This window comes from Dipodomys spectabilis, unplaced genomic scaffold (assembly GCF_019054845.1).
Source record: "Dipodomys spectabilis isolate Male_0828 unplaced genomic scaffold, ASM1905484v1 ptg000231l, whole genome shotgun sequence".
Lineage (NCBI taxonomy): Eukaryota > Metazoa > Chordata > Mammalia > Rodentia > Heteromyidae > Dipodomys > Dipodomys spectabilis.
The window spans coordinates 919,916-938,989 of NW_024870908.1; the positions used below are offsets into that span (position 1 = coordinate 919,916).

Genomic DNA, 19,074 nt, shown 5'->3' on the forward strand with positions numbered 1-19,074 from the left:
GAGAGGTCCGCGCTCTGCATGCGGGCAGCACCTTGCAGGGCCACGCAGTCCCACCCTCCGACCGCCAGCCCGAGCGGCCGCGGCCGGCTCCTGAGAAGACACCGGGGTGGTGTCCCCAGCGCGAAGAGGGGGCGCTGGGAAGCAAAGTGGCACACGGGATCCGGGCAGGAAGAGGTTAATTAACTCAGCGCCCCAGGCTGGCCCTGGCCCAGGGAAGAAATTCTCCAATGTCCCCCCCTCCATCATCGCCGCCTCAGGGGACCCTCCCCCCTCAGTGACCACCAGGAATGGCCAGACCCGCCAGGACGGGTCGTCCCAATGTGACCCGGGCCAGGTGCGCCTGGGGCCGGTGACAGCGATTCCCCAGGACTCCTGCAGGGGTCGCTGCGGAGAGCGCCCGCTGGCCCCGCCCCGTCCCGCCAGGCCCCGCCCCGCTCACCAATGCTCGCCGGTCAGGCCCCGCCCCCTCCAGGCCCTGCCCTTGTCCGCCAGGCCCCGCCCCAAAGGCCACCCCAGGGTCTCTATAGACAGGCCACGCCCCTCACCACCAGGCCCCGCCTTTCACAGGCCAAGCAGTCTCTATAAAGTCAAGCCCCGCCCCTACAGACTCCGCCCATGCCACCAGACCCCGCCCCCTCCGTCCACGCCCCGCCCACCGCCCCTTTCCCACCCGCGGGCTGCGCGGGGTCTCTATAAAGCCAGGCGTCAGGGGTGCGCAGGGGATTTGGACGCCCGGGCCTGGGAAGCGCGCCAGATCTGACTCTCCATCCGGTGTCTCCTCTCCTAGCCCCCCCAGAGGACTGTAAGTGCTGTGGGGCGCCCTGGGGCGAAGGGGAGGTCTGGGCTGGAAGGTCCAGTGGGGTCCCCGAGCGCTGGGGTGGGGGGGAGCCTGGGGGGCAATTAGGGGAGGGTGGCGAGCCGTCCATCCGCGTCCATCCTCAAGATGCCAGGCCTGGGCCCAACGCCGGGGTGCCTCGTCTTGGGAAAATGAATGGCTAGGGTGCAGCAGAAAGGGGGTGCTGGGCTGGGACTCGCGGGCGGCCCTGCAGGCGGGCACCTCATGCCCAGCAGCTTTTGCACGGTCACCAAAAAGGAAAAAAAAAGTGCCCTGAAGCACTTTGCTACCCCGCAGATGGGCAGAGCGCGGCCCAGGTGCACGGGATCACCCCAGGGTTGGGCTAGAAGTGGGTGGGCAGGAGCTCTGGGGCCCGGGAGGGGAGGGGAGGCCCATGGGTGTGAGGCTTGTGTACCCAGATGCAAGCCCTCTGCACCTTCTACAGGTGGTGCCAAGTCCCAGATTGCATCCAGGACCTGCACCTGCGCTAGGTTAGCTCAGGCTGGAGTTTCCCACATGGAAACAAACTGGGGTGTGATGTTGGAGTAGCCAGGGGAAAAAAAACACCCAAAAAACCAAGACCGGGCTGGCTGGTGTGGAGATCTTGCAACTTCTAGAAAAGTTCCACAAAAAGTCCAGGCGCGCACACACACAGACACACAAAGGAAATATTTAGAAAACTCAGGGCAGGGAGAGAGCAGCTTCAGTTAATATTAGGACTGATGGATTGGGTTGTGCGCCGGCCAGAGGGTTTCAAAGGGAAGTCAGGCTGGACTGTTAATACACTCCTTTGCGTAGCTGTTTTTGGTTTGGTTCTGTCTTCAGTTCTTTGGCTTGCTTAGAATTACTGTTTTGGAGTGGATTTGAAAGAAAGGAGCTCGAAGGGGCTGGTCTGAAAGTTGTGAATGACAGGATGGGAAATAAGAGGGGGAAGATGATTTTTGAAAGCCCTTGGAGTCTTCCAGGAAGATAGCTACTCTTGATGGGCTTCTATTGGAATGATCACAGGAGTTATTCTTTTGTCCTAATCCTGGGGATTGAACTCAGGGTTTGGGAACTGTCCGTTAGCTATTTTGCCATTTGAACCACAGCTCCACTTCCAGCTTTTTTTTTGTATGTGTGTATGGTTACTCGGAGATAAGAGGCTTTCCTGCCTGGTCTGGCTTCGATCTCTGTGATCTTCAGATGACGGTCTCTAGCTAGCATTACAGGCATGAGCTATTGGTGCTTGATGCCACATAATTCTTATGAGATCACTTAACTGATCTCATTTAAACCTTGCCCAACTTCATCAGAGAAGCATTAGGAGGCCTGTTTAGTATAGAAGACAGCTGATGCTCAGAGAGGCTGAGACACTATCCGTGGCACCCAGCAAATAAATGGTCGAGCCCATTCCCTGGTTTATCTGATGCCAGGGTTATTATGCCCTATAGCTCATCATCATGGTCTCTTTTCTTTCTTTCTTTACTGTAGACTCAAACTTCTCGTTAGAAGTCAGGTTTCTGGTAGGACCAAATTCTTGCAGCATCGTAAATATTTATCCTCCTCTTTGGAGAAAACATAAACTGAACTTTGGGTTGAAAAGAACATGGAACAGTTCTGTCGCTGGTGCTGATGACCTCAGGTACTTCTGGATTCTTGGGGCGACCTTTCAGCAGCCCCCCAAGTTTGACTCCTAAACACCGTATTTTTTTATTATCATGTCTGAAATAGACACACGATTCCGTACAAGGTATTTGTTATGGATTTATCATTACTTTTCCTGGGAGGGCTGAGATGGAGGCAAACATGTCCATGTATGGTAGTGTTTTCCAGCTTCCAGCCCAGCCCCAGGCCCCCCCCCCCCCCCCGGCCAGCTACCCAGCCTTGCTGGCCGAGCCCTAGGGATTTCTGGTCCCCCTCAGGAAGATCTGGGGAGCACAGCCCAGGACATTTGGAAGGAAAGGACGGTGCTTGCTTGCTTGCTTTTTTCTTTTTTTGATGGGAATTGCCTCTTCTTTTCCTCTGGGCATTCTATCCAAACAAGTGTCACTGAAGCTGTAAGGCACCACTGGGCAATTCTAAAATATGTTCCATTTTTCCCAGAAGAAAAAAAACCCACTTTCAAATCTAAGGGAATCATAGAAGGCCACAAGCAGATTTTTTTTTTTTTTTTTTTTTTTTTTTTTTTTTATTGTAAAGCTACTATACAGAGGGTCACAGTTACATGAGTGAGGTTATGAGTACACTTCCTCTTGAACATTGTTACCCCCTCCATTGTTTTCCCCCTACCATCCCCTCCCTCCCTCCCTTCCCCGAGGTTCTTTTTTTTTTTTTTGATTGTGATTAAATGATTACATAATTTCAAAGTCACAAGTTCATTCTAACTTCCCTGGAGCAAATTGTCTACCACAGTCTGTAATATATAACAGTGTTCACATGTTATATACCATATTTGTGATCAGCAGCATGAGGATATTTAGTAGTGGTTCAACCAGATGAGCGGGAGTTCTTTGTTTCTTAAGTCCTGTTAGTTTTGTCGTATCACTAACCTTTTGGATTTAGCATCCACTTATGAGGGAGACCATGTACCGTTTGTCTCTTCGTTCTTGGCTTACCTCGCTCAACATGATTCCTTCTAGCTCCATCCATTTCCCTGCAAATGCCATTATTTTGTCATTTCTAATGGCTGCATAATATTCCATTGTGTATAGATACCACAATTTTTGGATCCATTCATCTGTGGTGGGGCATCTAGGTTGTTTCCATATCCTAGCTAGTGCGAACAGTGCTGCAATAAACATGGAGGTGCACGTGTCCTTGTATATTGGTTCCTGTTGTTCAGGGTAGATGCCTAGAAGTGGTATGACTGGGTCGTAAGGGAGGTCAATCTTTAGCTTTCTAAGGACCCTCCAGACTGCTTTCCAAAGTGGTTGTATAAGTGTACATTCCCACCAGCAGTGTAATAGGGTTCCTCTTTCTCCACATCCCCTCCAGCATTTGTCGTTGGCTGATTTGTGGATGTGGGACATTCTGACTGGGGTAAGGTGGTATCTCAGGGTTGTCTTTATTTGCATTTCCTTCACCACCAGGGATGATGAACATTTCCTCATGTGTTTCTTTGCCATTTTTATTTCTTCATTTGAGAAGTCCCTCTTTAGTTCCCTTGCCCATTTAGTAATTGGTTTGTTAGGTTTGGGAGGGATTAGTTTCTTGAGTTCCCTGTATATACAGGATGTTAACCCCTTGTCTGATATATTGCTGGTAAATATTTTTTCCCAATTAGTTGGTTGTCTTTCTAGCTTAGTTGCGATAGATTTAGCTGTGCAGAAGCTTTTTATTTTAAGGTAGTCCCATTTGTCGAGTCTCTCTCCAACTTGTTGTGACCCTGGGACTCTGTTCAGGAAGTTCCTTCCTGTGCCTATTAGTTCAAGTGTCTCTCCTACTCTGTCCTGCAGTAGTTTCAGAGATTCAGGTTTAATGTTAAGGTCTTTAATCCATTTTGAGTTGATGTTGGTGCATGGTGATAGGCTGGGGTCCACTTTTAGTTTTCTGCATGTGGCTGCCCAGTTTTCCCAGCACCAGCGGTTGAAGAGGCTGTGTTTCTTCCATTGTATGTCTTTGGCTCCTTTGTCGAATATCAGCTGGCTGTAGGCCTGTGGATTTATATCTGGATCTTCTATTCTGTTCCATTGGTCTTCGGGTCTGTTTTTGTGCCAGTACCATGCTGTCTTTGTGATTATAGCTCTGTAGTAGAGTTTGAAGTTCGGCATGGATAGCCCTCCCATATTGTCTTTATCCCCTAGAATTGTTTTGGCTATTCTAGGTCTTTTGTTGTTCCATATAAATTTTTGGACTGTTTTCTGTATTTCAGTGATGTACGTCATTGGGATTTTAATAGGAATTGCATTGAATTTGTATATTAATTTTGGAAGTATCACCATCTTTACTATATTAAGTCGGCCTATCCAGGAGCATGGGAGGTCTTTCCATTTCCTAGTGTCTTCTGCAATTTCTTTCTTTAACTTTTTATAGTTCTCATTAAATAGTTCTTTTACATCTTTGGTTAGGTTAATTCCTAAATATTTTATTTTTTGGGAGGTTATTGTGAATGGGGTTGCTCCCTTTATTTCCCTCTCTTCCTGTGCGTTATCAGTGTATAGGAAGGCAACTGATTTTTGTGGGTTTATTTTGTATCCTGCTATTTTGCCGAAGTGACTTATGATTTCTAAAAGTTTGGGGATGGAGTTTTTGGGATCGTGGAGGTATAGTATCATGTCGTCTGCAAAAAGGGATAGTTTCACTTCTTCTTTCCCTATGCGGATCCCTTTAATGTCTTTTTCTTGCCTTATTGCCCTGGCTAAGGGTTCTAGGACTATGTTGAAGAGGAGTGGAGACAGTGGACATCCTTGCCTTGTTCCTGTTTTTAGGAGGATTGGTTGTAGCTTTTCCCCATTAAGTATAATATTGGCTATTGGTCTGTCATAAATGGCTTTTATTGTTTTTAGAAATGTTCCTTCTATTCCTATTTTCTCCAGAGCTTTTAGCATGAATGAATGTTGAATTTTATCAAAGGCCTTTTCTGCATCTGTGGCGATAATCATGTGATTCTTGACCTTGGCTCTGTTGATATGCTGGATTACATTTATTGACTTACGTATGTTAAACCATCCCTGTGTCTCTGGGATGAAGCCTACCTGATCATAGTGTATTATTTTTTTTATGTGTTTCTGGATTCTGTTAGCTAGAATCTTGTTAAGGATCTTTGCATCTGTGTTCATCAAGGAGATTGGCCTGTAATTCTCCTTTTTGGTTGGGTCTTTGCCTGGTTTGGGGATGAGTGTGATATTGGCTTCGTAGAATGAGTTTGGGATAGCTCCCTCCTTCTCTGTTTCTCTGAAGAGCTTGAGGAGTATGGGTATTAGTTCTTCTTTAAAGGTCTTATAGAATTCTGCTGTGAATCCATCTGGTCCTGGGCTTTTTTTTGTTGGAAGACTTTTGATAGCTTCCTGTATCTCATTATAGGATATTGGCTTATTTAATTGGTTAACTTCTTCTTTGCTCAGTTTGGGTAACTTGTATTTCTCTAAAAATGCATCCATTTCCGCCAGATTTTCTTCCTTTAGAGAGTATAGCTTTTGAAAGTAGTCTGTTAGAATTGTTTGGATATCTTGGGTACGTGTTGTGATGTTTCCCGTGGCATCCCTAATCCTATTAATATGGGTTTCCTCTCTTCTTTTTTTAATTAATCTTGCCAACGGGCCATCAATTTTGTTTATTTTTTCAAAGAACCAGCTTTTTGTTTGGTTTATTTTGGTTATGGTTTTCTGATTTTCTAATTGGTTAATCTCTGCTCTCAATTTGGTTATCTGGCTTCGTCTAGTAGCTTTAGGTCCCATTTTTTCTTGTTTTTCTAGCTGTTTTAGTTGCAACATGAGATTATTTACTTGGTCTGTCTCCATTCTCTTGATGTGGGCACTGAGGGCAATAAATTTGCCCCTCAGGACTGCTTTTGCTGTGTCCCACAAGTTTCTTTGTGAGGTGTTTTCATTTTCATTGAGTTCTAGGAAATGCTTTATTTCTTCTCTGATCTCTTCTGTTACCCAGGCCTTGTTAAGGAGTGTGCTGTTCAATTTCCATGTATTAGAGAAATTTCTGCGGTATGCTTTGTTATTGAGAGCTAGCTTGATTCCACTGTGGTCAGATAGGATACAGGGGATTATGTCGATCCCTTTGTATTTGCTTAAGTTCCTTGAATGAACTATGATATGGTCTATTTTGGAGAAAGTTCCATGAGCTGCTGAGAAGAATGTGTACTGTGTTGTTTTAGGGTGAAATACTCGGTAGATGTCAGTTAATTCCGCTTGAAGTATGGCCTCACTTAATTCGGTAGCTTCTTTGCCAATCCTCTGGTTGGTAGACCTGTCCTTTGGTGAGAGTGGCGTGTTAAAGTCTCCTAGTATTATCGTATTGGGATCTATTTTATTCTGTAAGTTTGAGAGCATTTGTTTAACATATCTGGGTGCACCGATATTTGGGGCATATAAGTTGATGATGGTTATATCCTCCTCTTGGATTGTTCCCTTTATTAATATGTAATGTCCGTCCTTGTCTTTCTGTACTGATTTTAATGAAAAGTTTATTTTGTCAGATATCAGGATAGCTACACCTGCTTTCTTATTGGGGGAATTTGATTGGTAGATCCTTTTCCACCCCTTCACTCTGAGTTTGTTTGTATGTTTGGCTGAGAGGTGGGTCTCCTGAAGGCAACAGATGGATGGGTCTTGTTTTCTGATCCAGTCCTCAGTTCGTTTTCTTTTAATTGGCGAATTCAGCCCATTTATATTAAGAGAAAGTATAGAGAGATGCATTGTTGTCCCTGCCATTCCGTTTTCCTAAGTTTTTCTTCTTTCCTTTCCTCCTGTGCTTGCTCAGTTAGACTTTGAGTAATGCCTGTTTGGGGCAGGTCCCAGTTCCTGGTTGCTTTCTTCAGGTTGTGTCCCCCCTCTTAGAATTCTTTGTAATGCTGGCTTAATGTTTATGTATTCATTTAGTTTTTCTTTGCTATTAAAAGTTTTCAGTTCTCCATCGAATGTGAATGCTAGCTTTGCCGGGTATATCAGTCTGGGTTGGCAGTTATTGGCTCTCAGGGCTCGTATGGTGCTTTCCCAGGCTTTTCTTGCATTCATTGTTTGTGTGGAGAGATCTGCAGTGATTCTAATTTTTTTCCCGTTGTAGTATAGCTCCTTCTTCATTTTTGCTGCATGCAGGATTGTTTCCTTATTATTCAGATCCATCATTGTTACTATTATGTGCCTAGAAGTGTTTCTCCTGGGATCTTGCTTGTTGGGTGTTCGATAAGCTTTTGTGATGTAGTTAAGATGGTCGTTTTTGAGGTGGGGAAAATTTTCATTGACTATCTTGTTAAATAGGTGTTGCATTCCCTTGCTCTGGAATTCCTCACCTTCGTCCACTCCGATTATGCGAAGGTTAAATTTTTTAGCATTATCTGCTTGCTCTTGAATTTCCCTTTGGTTTAATTTGAGTGATTTTTCCATATCTGTCACTTTTTGGTCCAGTTGGTGTATTCTGTCTTCTGTATCTGACACTCTACCTTCCATTTCATTCACTCTGTTGACCGTGGCTTCTATTGTGGTTTGCATGATGGAAATGGATCCCTTTATGGATTCAATGTTGGTTCTCAGAGTACTGATCTCACCTCTCAATGAGGTGATATCAGTATGCATTACCTCTAATTTGGCGTTTATCTCACTTCTTACTGAGGTTTGTGCAGCTTCTATTTTTGCATCCAATTTTTGTTTGATATCCTGTATATCTTTTGATAGTTCATCCTTGTGCTCTTTCAATTTCTGATCCATTTCTCGCTTTATTTCTTGAGTCATTGCCTCCAGCAACCCTTGGATGTAGTTTTTGTCTTCCATTCCTGCTTTGCTCCCACTGGGGCTCTCCCCTGCGTGGCTGCTGGCTTTTGAGGTGAGCTTGCTGTCCTGGGTAGTGGTAAACCTTGTGATTTTTCTCTGTGATTTTCGCATGGGGGTTCAGGAGACTGCTCTTCAATCTTGTTTTGGTGTGTCTGTCTTTGCTTGGTTGCTGATTCTCTATTGGTAGAGAGAGTCTGTGTCTGATCTGGATTCTGTTGGGAGCCTATTTCCAGCTGCTATTCACTTAGGATTCTCAGCTCTCTGCTGTAGCAATTCCCGCCTTTGGAAGGGTTGAGCAGCCTAGACTGCTTGTGTTTGCTCCTGCGGGTGCTCTTGGGAAGATCAGATGCTCTGGATGCACTCTCCCAAATACTGGAGTCTGCTATGGGCTCCTGATGTGTTTTTGTTTGTTTTGGGCTGGTTGTGGGCTTGAACTCTAGGTTTGGGTGCTGTCCCTCAGCTCTTCAGCTCAGGGCTGGCACCCTACCATTTGAGCCACAGCCCCACTTCTGACCCTTTTTGCTTTGTTCAGGCGCCGGTCCCCTGGCCTGGTTCCGGCCCCAGCCTGGAGCGCGCTCGTTAGGCCTGTGCTAATGTGTATACCACCTTGGTTATGCAGCCTGGAGGACACAGTTCAAATTTCTTCTACTGTTGGTAGTCTTGACCCAGGGGCACTGTTCCTGGCTTGAGCATTTAAGCTCCCTTCCCGGGGCGCTCTTGCTCTGGCCTGGCCAGCAGAGTGTGCTCCACCGGCTGGTGGGGCTCTCGAACAGTTCCCAGTTTTAGTGGGTCCTGTGGTCCGGGTGTTGGGGTAGGGAGTCTAGGTCAGGGTCTGGGGATTCCCTCCAGCTCTGGTCTCCCTTGATGGATTCCCTGTCCCCTGATGGGTACTCACCCTGTAGGTCGTCAGTTGTTGTTGCAGTCCGTCAGTTGTTGCAGTCCGAGTTCAGTTGGGGTGGTTGCGGGCTGGGTTGGGCGGCCCCCCGCCGGGTCGTTGCGATCGCGACAGGTCCCTTTGTGGCGCTGCTGGTGCCGGGAGGCTTTGGCGGGATGGAGCCTCTCCGCTCCGGTGGAGAGTGATGGGTGGGGTGGGATCCTCCTGGAGACTCCCGGCTGGTAGGTTTCTCTGTTCCTGGCGATCCGCTGTTCTGCAATCCGGTACCTGGTGATCTGCAAGCAGCCCCCTGTGTCTCTGTGGCTCCGGCAGCCCCTGCCGGGCCGGCTGGCCGGCGGCTTGGCGCACTGCCGCGCGGCCAGTAAAGGTTGGGGGAGGGGTCTTCGCTCTTCTCTGTTCTGAAATTCTTCTTTTCCTCTCTTTCTTTTTTTGTTATTTTCCACCTCTGGTTTTTCTCTGAGTGTTCGTCTTTTTGTTGTTGTCGGTCTCTTGGGGAGATTAAAGGTTGGAACTCGAACTCTCTTTTTGGTTGGAGAGAGCTGTGGCGTTTCCCTACTGCCCCGTCGCCATCTTGAGAACTCTCCCACAAGCAGATTTTTAAAGTCACTTCGATTGGCATTCAAGTGCCTTACCTTTTCTGTCTGTATAATGGGACTAAAGAAAATAGGCAATGTGTTTTGGGGATGCTCTCTCTCCCTCTCCTCTGTCTCTCTCTCTTCTGTAGTATCAGGGTTTGCTAGGCTTGCTTGCCTGGTGCCTGTGGCCTGGCTTTGCTGGGTAGTTTTGGAGGTGGAGTCTCTCAGATTCTGCTGCCTTTACTGGCCTTGAAGTGCGATCCTCTGGATCTCATTCTCCTGCGTAGCTAGGGTGACAGGCACGGGTCCTTGCTACCCAGTGTGGATGGGGCATGGTTGCTGGACAATATTTATGGGCATTTTCTTATCAAGTCTTTAGAGCCAGGGGCCCTATTTTATAACAGTAGAGTCTCAGATTTGCTCCATAGCTCAGCCAGCCAATAAAGAAGATAGGGTGTCACAAGGTAAGGGTTTTCTCCTCCCTTTGGGGAGAAAGGGGTGCGAGGCCTTTTTTTTTTTTTTTTAATATAGTTTAAGTAGTTGTGCAAAGGTATTTCAATACAGCCTACTAATTTGTGAATACAATGAAAGCTTCTCAACCAATGTCACTTCCTCCATTAGTGAAGGTCTTAACATAGCACCCAGGCCCCGGCACACTTCAGGGGATGGGCATTTCTAACACACATGACCAGAGATGGTAAGGAACTTGTCCCATGTGGCACAGCTCATAGATGGCCAAACCCTAGGAAACTCTAAAGCAGAAACGTGTCCCTAAATTCTCTTTTGTGTGTTATTGCTTTTGATAACCCCCATTCCTCTTTGGGGGGATCAGGGAAGTCCAAGCAGTAATTAGAAACTATTTCTATGCCTATAATCCTAGCTAATAAGGAGGCCAAGATGTGAGGATGGAGGTTTGAGGCCAGTAGAGGCCAGAAAGTCTTTGAGATGTGATCTCTAAGCCCTGGTATGGACACCAAATGAAGGAAGAGAGGGAGGGAGGGAGAGAGGGAGGGAGGGAGAGAGGGAGGGAGGGAGGGAGGGAGAGAGGAAAGGAGGAAGGGATGGACTTCCTCATTATTATTGCCTTCCTTCCAAATTATATCAGCTACATTATAACAGGGGTTTCTTTTTGTTGTTGTTGTTGGTCGTGGGGCCTGAACTCTGGGCCTGGGCACTGTCTCTCAGCTCTTCAGATGGTCTAATTCCATCTTTCTTGATATTTAGCATGTTGTCTAATTTTTTTTTTTTTTTTGCCAGTCCTGGGTCTTGAACTCAGGGCCTTGGCACTTTCCTTGAGCTTCTTTTGTTCAAGGCTAGCGCTCTACCACTTGAGCCACAGTGCCACTTCTGGCATTTTCTGCGTATGTGGTGCTGAGGAATCGAACCCAGAGCCTCAAGCATGCAAGGCAAGCACGCACCCACTGAGCCACCTTCCCAGCCCCTGTGAGGGGTTTCAATTAAACTTGTCAGTTTCTGAATCACTTGCGATAGTTCCGGGCCTCCGAGGGGTCTCTCCCACATCCTCCACTGCCCAGCCTCCCCAAGGCAAGGAAGACCACTGAGCTCAGAGAAATCCTTGCAAGAATTTGAAGGAACAAAGCCGGGCACTGGTGTTTCACGCCTGTCATCCTAGCTACTCAGGAGGCTGAGACCTGAGGATCATGGTTCAAAGCCAGCCCGGGCAGGAAAGGCTGTGAGACTCTTATCTCCAATAAATCACCAGAAAACCGGAAGTGATGCTATGGCTCAAGCAGTAGAGCACTCGCCTTGAGCTGAAGAGCTGAGGGACAGCGCCCAGGCCCAGAGTTCAAGCCCCACGACCACCAACAACAAAAAGAATTTGAAGGAACTCCTGGAACTAGAGACTCTCTGTGGGGACATGGAAGCCCCTTCTCCTGTGGACCTGGGACCCCAGGGGCTTGAGTTTGGGGCTTTTAGGGGGGTTTTGCAGTCTAGACACCAAATTCCTTCCTGTGCACGCCTTGGGTATATAACCTGAGGCCTGCTGTCTTTTTAATTTTAATTTTTATTATTTAAATAGTTGTACCTGAGGCTTTGAGTTCAATCTGTGGGTTGATTAGTGTCACCCCACCCCACATGCTCCCCCATCTCTCCTGCCCCTCCCCCCCCTCCCCTCCCCTCCCCTCCTCTCCTCTCCCTTCCCCTCCCCTCCCCTCCCCTCCCCTCCCCTCCCCTCCCCTCCCCTCCAGTGGCCTGGCTTCATTTTCACATGAAAATGTGAAATGTTGAATCTTATGACTACCTCCCACCCTTCCTCCATTCATCCCTCCACCCCCACTTTAACAACACAACCTCCGGCCTCCTGGTGGTCATTTGGGGGGGGGGTTGCCAGTTACCCCATCAGAATCCTCCCCTGCATCTACCCTGCTGCTGCTGGCGTGTTTGTACGCGTGAGCGTGCGTGCGTGTGCGTGGTCATGTCTGTTTGTTTATGCAGTCGTTTTCGTTGTGTGTTTTAACTGCAACCTGCCACCTAGGGTGGAGGGAGAGCGAGTCTCCTTGGGGATGTCCCGTTGGCACCGCCAAAGGGCAGACATTTTGGAGCTTCTCGGATTGAGGGCGTTCACCCCGTGTGTATCTCTTCACATCTACTAAGATGTGTTGGTGGCATGAATTTCCTGTAATGAAATCGCTAAATTAATTAAGGCCAGTCCTGGGGCTTGAACTCAGGGCCTGGGTGCTGTCCTTGAGCCTTTTGTTTTTTTCCCACCAGACTGACACTCTACTGCTGAAGCCGTAGTTCCGCTTTGAGCTTTTTGGTAGTTTATTGGAGATAAGAGTGTCAAGGATTTTCCTGCCCAAGCTTGCTTGGAACCATGATCCTCAGATCTCAGCCTCCTGAGGAGCCAGGATTGCAGGCGTGAGCCACGGTGCCCGGCATGTCCTTATACTTTAAAGCGCTAAATATTGGCAAGTTGTACCGGAGAGAGACTGCAGAATCCCCCTGTTGCTGTCACTTCTGCCCTGTGCGTTTTTATTGTTTATTTTTGTGCCGGTCCTTGGGCTTGAACTCAGGGTTTTACGCTCTCATTTGACATCTTTGCACAAGGCTGTTGCTGTAGCATTTGCCACAGCTCGGCCTCTGGCTTTTTGGTGGTTAATTGGAGGTGTAGGAATCTTGTGGACTTTCTTGCCCAGCCTTGCTTTGAACCACGACCCTCCCAGAGTTTTTGAGATGATTAAATGAAATGGTATCTGGGGCTGGAGCCATAGCTCAGTGGGCAGAGTGTATGCCTCGCATGGGGAAGAATCTGGGTTTGATCCCTAATACCACAAGAAGATGGGCTGGACACACGGCTCAAGTGGTAGAGCTCCAGCTCTGAGCAAGAGAGCCACGCCATTCCCCCAGCCCTGCTTCTCCCCCTCCTCTTTTTTTTTTTTTTTTTGCCAGTCCTGGGGCTTGAACTCAGGGCCTGGGCGCTGTCCCTGGGCAAGCCCTCTACCACTTGAGCCACAGCACCACTTCGAGCTTTTTCTGTGTATGGAGTATACTGAGGAATAGAACCTAGGGTTTCATTCATGCTAGGCAAGTACCCTACCACTAAGCCACATTTCCAGCCCTTCTTTCCTTCCTTCCTCCCTTCCCTGCCCTTCCCTTTCTTTTCTTTCCTCTCTTCCTCCCTCCCTCCATCCCTTCCTTCCTCTCTTCCTCTGTCTCTGTCTGTCTGTCTGTCTCTCTGTCTCTCTCACACACACACACAGAAGCTGGCATTCAGTGTGCTTTAGCAGCTTTGTGATCGTGATTGCTATGATTTGATGGGCTCACTGCAGGTTCTCAAGGGCATTGTATGGCCAAGCATTATTTTCTTATTTGGGGGGAGCCCCAGGTGGATAGATGGAACAAAAGCCAGGAAGTTGGATATCCCAGTGTGCATTGGGGGTCCTCGTGAGGGGCACATAATACCTGGCACTTCCCTAACAGATTTCACGTCTGTACCACAGTGGGAGACCTTTGCGCTTTCCCTCATCCTGCCCCATCTCCAATATGCCAGGTGTGGTAGTGCACACCTGTAATCTCAGCTACTGCAGAGGCAAAGGTAGAAGAACCACAAGTTCCAGGCCGGCCTGAGCAAAGGTAACACCAGGCCCTGTCTCAAACCCAAAAACACAAAAATCAAACAAGGGCTGGGATGTGGCTGAAGTGGTAGAGCGCTTGCACCGCACGCCTCAGGCTCTGGGGGAAGCCTCCAGAAATTCAGGGCCTTAGGGTTCCAAGGAGCCCAGTCTGGGAAAGGGCTTTGCAGCTGGCTTCCTTCAGACCAAAGAGGATTTCACACTTCATCAGGGTCGGTGGCATCAAAGCCAGGAAGGGGGAGGAGGGGGGAGCAGGGCGTTTGGGGGGGGGGGCGGTGTCTTCTCCTCTTTGGGGCAGGGACTCAGTCCCTGCACTTGCTCTTGTTGCTTGTGTTTTTATGCTGGATCAGATGGGGTGTCCTCCCCCGCCCCCCCACTCGCCCCCCCCCACTCACCCCCCCCCACACCTGCACCTACTTTTATTTTTCGGTTTCATTATTTGGCTCATTTGGCTAAGTTAGCGGAGCTCATGCACGTGGCCTGACCAGGAAAAGCTGCCATTGGGTCACGCTGCTCTGAAGGAATGGAACGTTCTGGAAATACCATGGAGGCTCTCAGGGCCACCAAGCTACTCCATAAATGGTGGCAGTGGTATGAGCAGCTCTTGGTATGTGTTCCCTGCACTGGGGGGATGGGGGGGGAGGAGGAATCTAGAAAAATAACCTGGGGTTTTATTTAATTAATTGCTTTTGGTGCCAGTCCTGGGGCTTGAACTCAGGGCCTGGGCACTGCCCCTGAGCTGCTTTTGCTCAAGGCTAGCACTCTACCATTTGAGCCACAGCGCCACTTCTGGCTTTTTCTGTGTATGTGGTACTGAGGAATGGAACCCAGGGCCTCATGCATGCTAGGCGAGCACTCTACCACTGAGCCACCTTCCCAGCCCCGTGATCATCAATTTAATCAGAAGTTCTAAAAGGTCAAATCTGACAGAGAATGCATAAAGGGCAGCGTGCCCACGCCCACTACAGCACGCGGTATCCCCACGACGATGTGGAAGCGATCCAGGTACCCGTGGATACATGAAGAAATAGGCCAGCTGGGGTCTGTCCATACAGTGGAATACTATTCAGCCTTAAAAAAGGAAATTCTGGCTATCTCGAGGACACTGTGCTGAGTGCTGAAGAAAGACACATCTCTGTTCTTTTGGAACAGAGATTTGGAAATGGAGGTGGAACAGTGGAGGCCGGGGCGGCGGAAGGGGTGGGTGTTGCAAAGTGAAGGCTGTTGTGAGTGGGGTGGAGGCGTGCCCCACTCCACTGTACACTTGAAGATGATGCGGATGGGGTCTCGGCTGTGGCGCCAGTGGTAGAGGGCCTGCCCGGCCAGTACAATCCCCGGGCTCAAATCCCACCATTGCCAACCAAAAAGACTGAGATGGCAGGTTGTATGTCGTGTGTATTTTATCAGAAGTAAATGCTGATATCGGAAAGGTCATAATAGAAATGACAGTCTTTCGTAACTGTATTTGATGAAGGCGTAGTCCTCTAGATAGGCTGCGAATATATTTTAAGACAGGAAATGGAATTTTATAGCTATTGTTTTATAATTCATTCCCTCCCCCCTCCCTCTCTCCTTCCTTCCTTCCTCCCCTTCCTCCCTTCTTCCCCCCTCCCTCCCTCCCTCCCTCCCCCCTCCCTCCCTCCCTCCCTCCTTCCTTCCTTCCTCCCTCCCTCCCCCCTCCCCCCTCCCTCCCTCCCTCCCTCCCTCCCTCCCTCCCTCCTTTCTTCCTTCCTTCCTTCCCCCCTCCCTCCCTCCCTCCCTCCTTCTTTCCTTCCTTCCTCCCCTTCCTCCCTTCTTCCCCCCTCCCTCCCTCCCTCCCTCCCTCCCTCCTTCCTTCCTTCCTTCCTTCCTTCCTTCCTCCCTCCCTCCCCCTCCCTCCCTCCCTCCCTCCCTCCTTCCTTCCTTCCTTCCTTCCTTCCTTCCTCCCTCCCTCCCCCTCCCTCCCTCCCCTCCTCCCCCCTCCCTCCCTCCCTCCCTCCCCCCTCCCTCCCTCCCTCCCTCCCCCCTCCCTCCCTCCCTCCCTCCTTCCCTCCTTCCCTCCCTCCCTCCTTCCCTTCCTTCCTTCCTTCCTCCCTCCCTCCCTCCCTCCCCCCTCCCCCCTTTCCCCTTCCCCCCTCCCCCCTCCCTCCTTTGGTGGTATCGGGATAAATTCAGAGCCTCATGTTCAGGCAAGTGCTCTGCCACTTGAGCCACATCCCAGTCCTTTTGCTCTCATTTGTCTTTCAGAGAGGGATTTGGGCTTTAGCTTAGGTCCACCTCGGACTGTGATCCTCCTACCTCAGCCTCCTATGTAGTTGAGATTATAGGCATGCACTGCCGCATCGCTCTTGTTTTTGAGATGAAGTCTTGATAATTTCGCCACGCTGCCACTGAATCGCCGCCCACCTGTCTCTACCTCCCTGGTGGGTTGGGTGACAGCCATGAGCCACCACCCCTAGACTCTTTCTCTTATAATATTTTCTCGTGCTGGCCCTGGGGCTTGAACTCAGGGCCCACACGCTGTCCCTCAGCTTTTCACTCAGGCTTGGCGCTCTACCACTTGAGCCACAGCTCTACTGCCCGCTTATTTTTTTTTTTCAGTGGTTCACTGGCGATAAGAACCTCAGGGATGGGGGCTGGGAAGGTGGCTCAGTGGTAGAGCGCTTGCCTTGCATGCCAGAGGCCCTGGGTTCGATTCCTCAGCACCACATAAGCAAAAAGCAAAAAGCCGGAAGTGGCGCTGTGGCTCAAGTGGTAGAGCGCTAGCCTTGAGCTGAAGAGCTGAGGGACAGCGCCCAGACCCAGAGTTCAGGCCCCACAACCGGACCCAAAAAAAAAACCCCACAAAACAAAAAAAAATCTCAGGGCTGTTCCCTCCCCGGGCTGGCCTTGAACCACGATCCTCAGAATCTCAGCCTCCTGAGTGGCTAGGATGACGGGCGCGTGGCCACTCATGTGGCCCTGTGCATCTTTTGACAATAGAACATTCTGGTATCTTCTGGATGCTTCTGTCAGCTGTGTATGGGGGGGGAGGGGCACCCCTCTGTCCTGCTGTTGACCCTGTGTGCCCGTCCCACCCCAGGGCACCCCGCAGGCACCATGGCACAGAAGGGCCAGCTGAGCGACGACGAGAAGTTTCTCTTCGTGGACAAGAACTTCCTCAACAGCCCAATGGCGCAGGCGGACTGGGTGGCCAAGAAGCTGGTGTGGGTCCCGTCGGAGAAGCAGGGCTTCGAGGCGGCCAGCGTGAAGGAGGAGAAGGGCGACGAGGTGGTGGTAGAGCTGGTGGAGAACGGCAAGAAGGTGGCGGTGGCCAAGGATGACATCCAGAAGATGAACCCGCCCAAGTTCTCCAAGGTGGAGGACATGGCGGAGCTCACCTGTCTCAACGAGGCCTCCGTGCTGCACAACCTGAGGGAGCGCTATTTTTCCGGCCTCATCTACGTGAGTGACTGGGGGGGGGCTCCCCCGGGGGTGTGGGCTGGGGGATCCCCCCCGCCCCCGTGTGGCCAGCCACTGGCCGCGTGGGGCTAACTTTAATGAGGTTTGAAGATGCACATGTTCAGGCTACCAGAGATTCCCTGCGGTGTTCACAGAGCCGTGTGTATTTATTTGTTATTTTTTTCCTTGTCTCCCCTGGCCTGGGTCTCTGAGCTCTATTGTGGCTCCTCCAGGCGAGCGCTTGGCCACTTCTTGGAGCCCCAGGTCCCCATCTGGTTTTCTGGTGGTTCATTGGAGATAGGAGGCTCCTTGCCCCGGGCTGGCTTTGAAGGATGATCCTCAGATCTCAGCCTCCTGAGTAGCTAGGCGTGAGCCACCGACACCCCGCGATAGAAAATGTTTTAAGTATTATTATTTAAAACTTCATCTCTCCAGTGGTATCTTGGCCCCAGATCAAGCACTCAACGGGCACTGAGTTTTGGTGGATACAGCATTGGGTAGTGTAAATCTAGAACATTCTTAACCTGGAGGGACTGGACTATACAAGGGACTGGTGACAGGGGACACAGGTTCCATATGGGGTTGGAGCCAAACCTCAGAAGAAAAGGGACAGAGATAGACTTCCTTACCTATTTATTACTTCCTTGTTATGCCAGCCCTGGGGCTTGAACTTAGGGCCTTGTGCTTTTTTGCTCAAGGCTAGTGCTCTGCTACTAGAGCCGCAGCTCCACTTCTGGCTTTTTAATCGTTAATTGGAGATAAGTGTCTCATGGACAATCCTGCCTGGGCTGGCTTTGAACCCTGATCCTCAGATTGCAGCATCCTGAGTAGCTAGGATGACAGGTGTGAGCCACCAGCACCCAGCTTTCCTTACCAGTTACCTAATTTCTTTGAAACATCATTTCCTTCCCTGTAGAAAAGACACAAATCTCACAGAGTGAGATTTTTCTTTTTACAAACAAATCACCATCAAGCCAGACACGGTGGCACATGCCTGTAATCCCAGCTACTCAGGAAGTGGAAGCAGGAAGATCAGAGTCTGAGGCCAGACCAGGCCAAGTTAGTGCAAGATCCTATGAAAACAAACTAAAAACAAAAGGGCTGGGGACAGGGTTCAAGTGCTAGAGTGCTTGCTAGAGCTCCCCCGCCCCCCAGCTACCTCCGAAGGCCTATGAATGTATCATGTGATGTGTCTAGGTGTTGGACCTATGCACTCTTCATTGGTTATGATTGTTATTTTGGTGGTACTGAGGTTTGAACTCAGAGTCTCGCACTTGCTAGGCAGGTGCTCTTCCACTTGAGCCACACCCCCGGTCCTTTTTTGCTTCATTATTATTATTTTGGAGAAGGTAGACCTGGGTTCTCCATCCTCCCTGTGCCTCCTGCATGGCTGGGATTATAAGCATGCGCTGCCATGCCCAGCCTGTGGCCTGTCATTGAATGCAGGTGCTCTCACTTGAGTAGCTTGCTCCATTTCTAGGCCAGCTTACGAGGCCTGGAACAGGAAAGCCCATCTTTCCCTCTCTGAGGGAAGTTCCGCGCGCGTGCGTGTGTGGCATTTTTGTGTGGAAATGTTATCTTCCTAGGTTGGCAGGTGGGCTTTCCCAAGGGCCCCTCTGGAAGGAGCGGGGTGTGTAGGGGAGGGAGGTCTCCTTGGGGTCCTTGGGGTCCAGTGTTCCATCTGAGAGTGTCCCCCCATCCCGGGCAGTGGAGGGCAGGCCTGTGTGTCTCCTCCATCCTCCCTCATGATCTTTGAGTCCAAACTAGAAAGCAGAAAGATTCCCCCCACCCCCCAATCCAGGGTGTCATCTGAAAGAGATTAAGAAACAAAAAC

General features: G+C 49.7%; 1 protein-coding gene across 3 annotated transcripts in view; it reads left to right on the forward strand.

Annotated features, from left to right (window-relative positions):
* The first annotated feature begins 738 nt into the window (after positions 1-738).
* The window catches only part of Myh11 (myosin heavy chain 11), a 65,561-nt gene continuing 47,225 nt past the window's right edge, over positions 739-19,074 (forward strand). For all 3 annotated transcript variants that reach the window (XM_042698190.1, XM_042698191.1, XM_042698192.1), the window contains exons 1-2: positions 739-802; positions 16,882-17,243. In XM_042698190.1, coding sequence (XP_042554124.1) covers positions 16,899-17,243 — 345 coding nt within the window. In that variant the 5' untranslated portion in view covers positions 739-802; positions 16,882-16,898. The remainder of the gene's footprint in view (positions 803-16,881; positions 17,244-19,074) is intronic.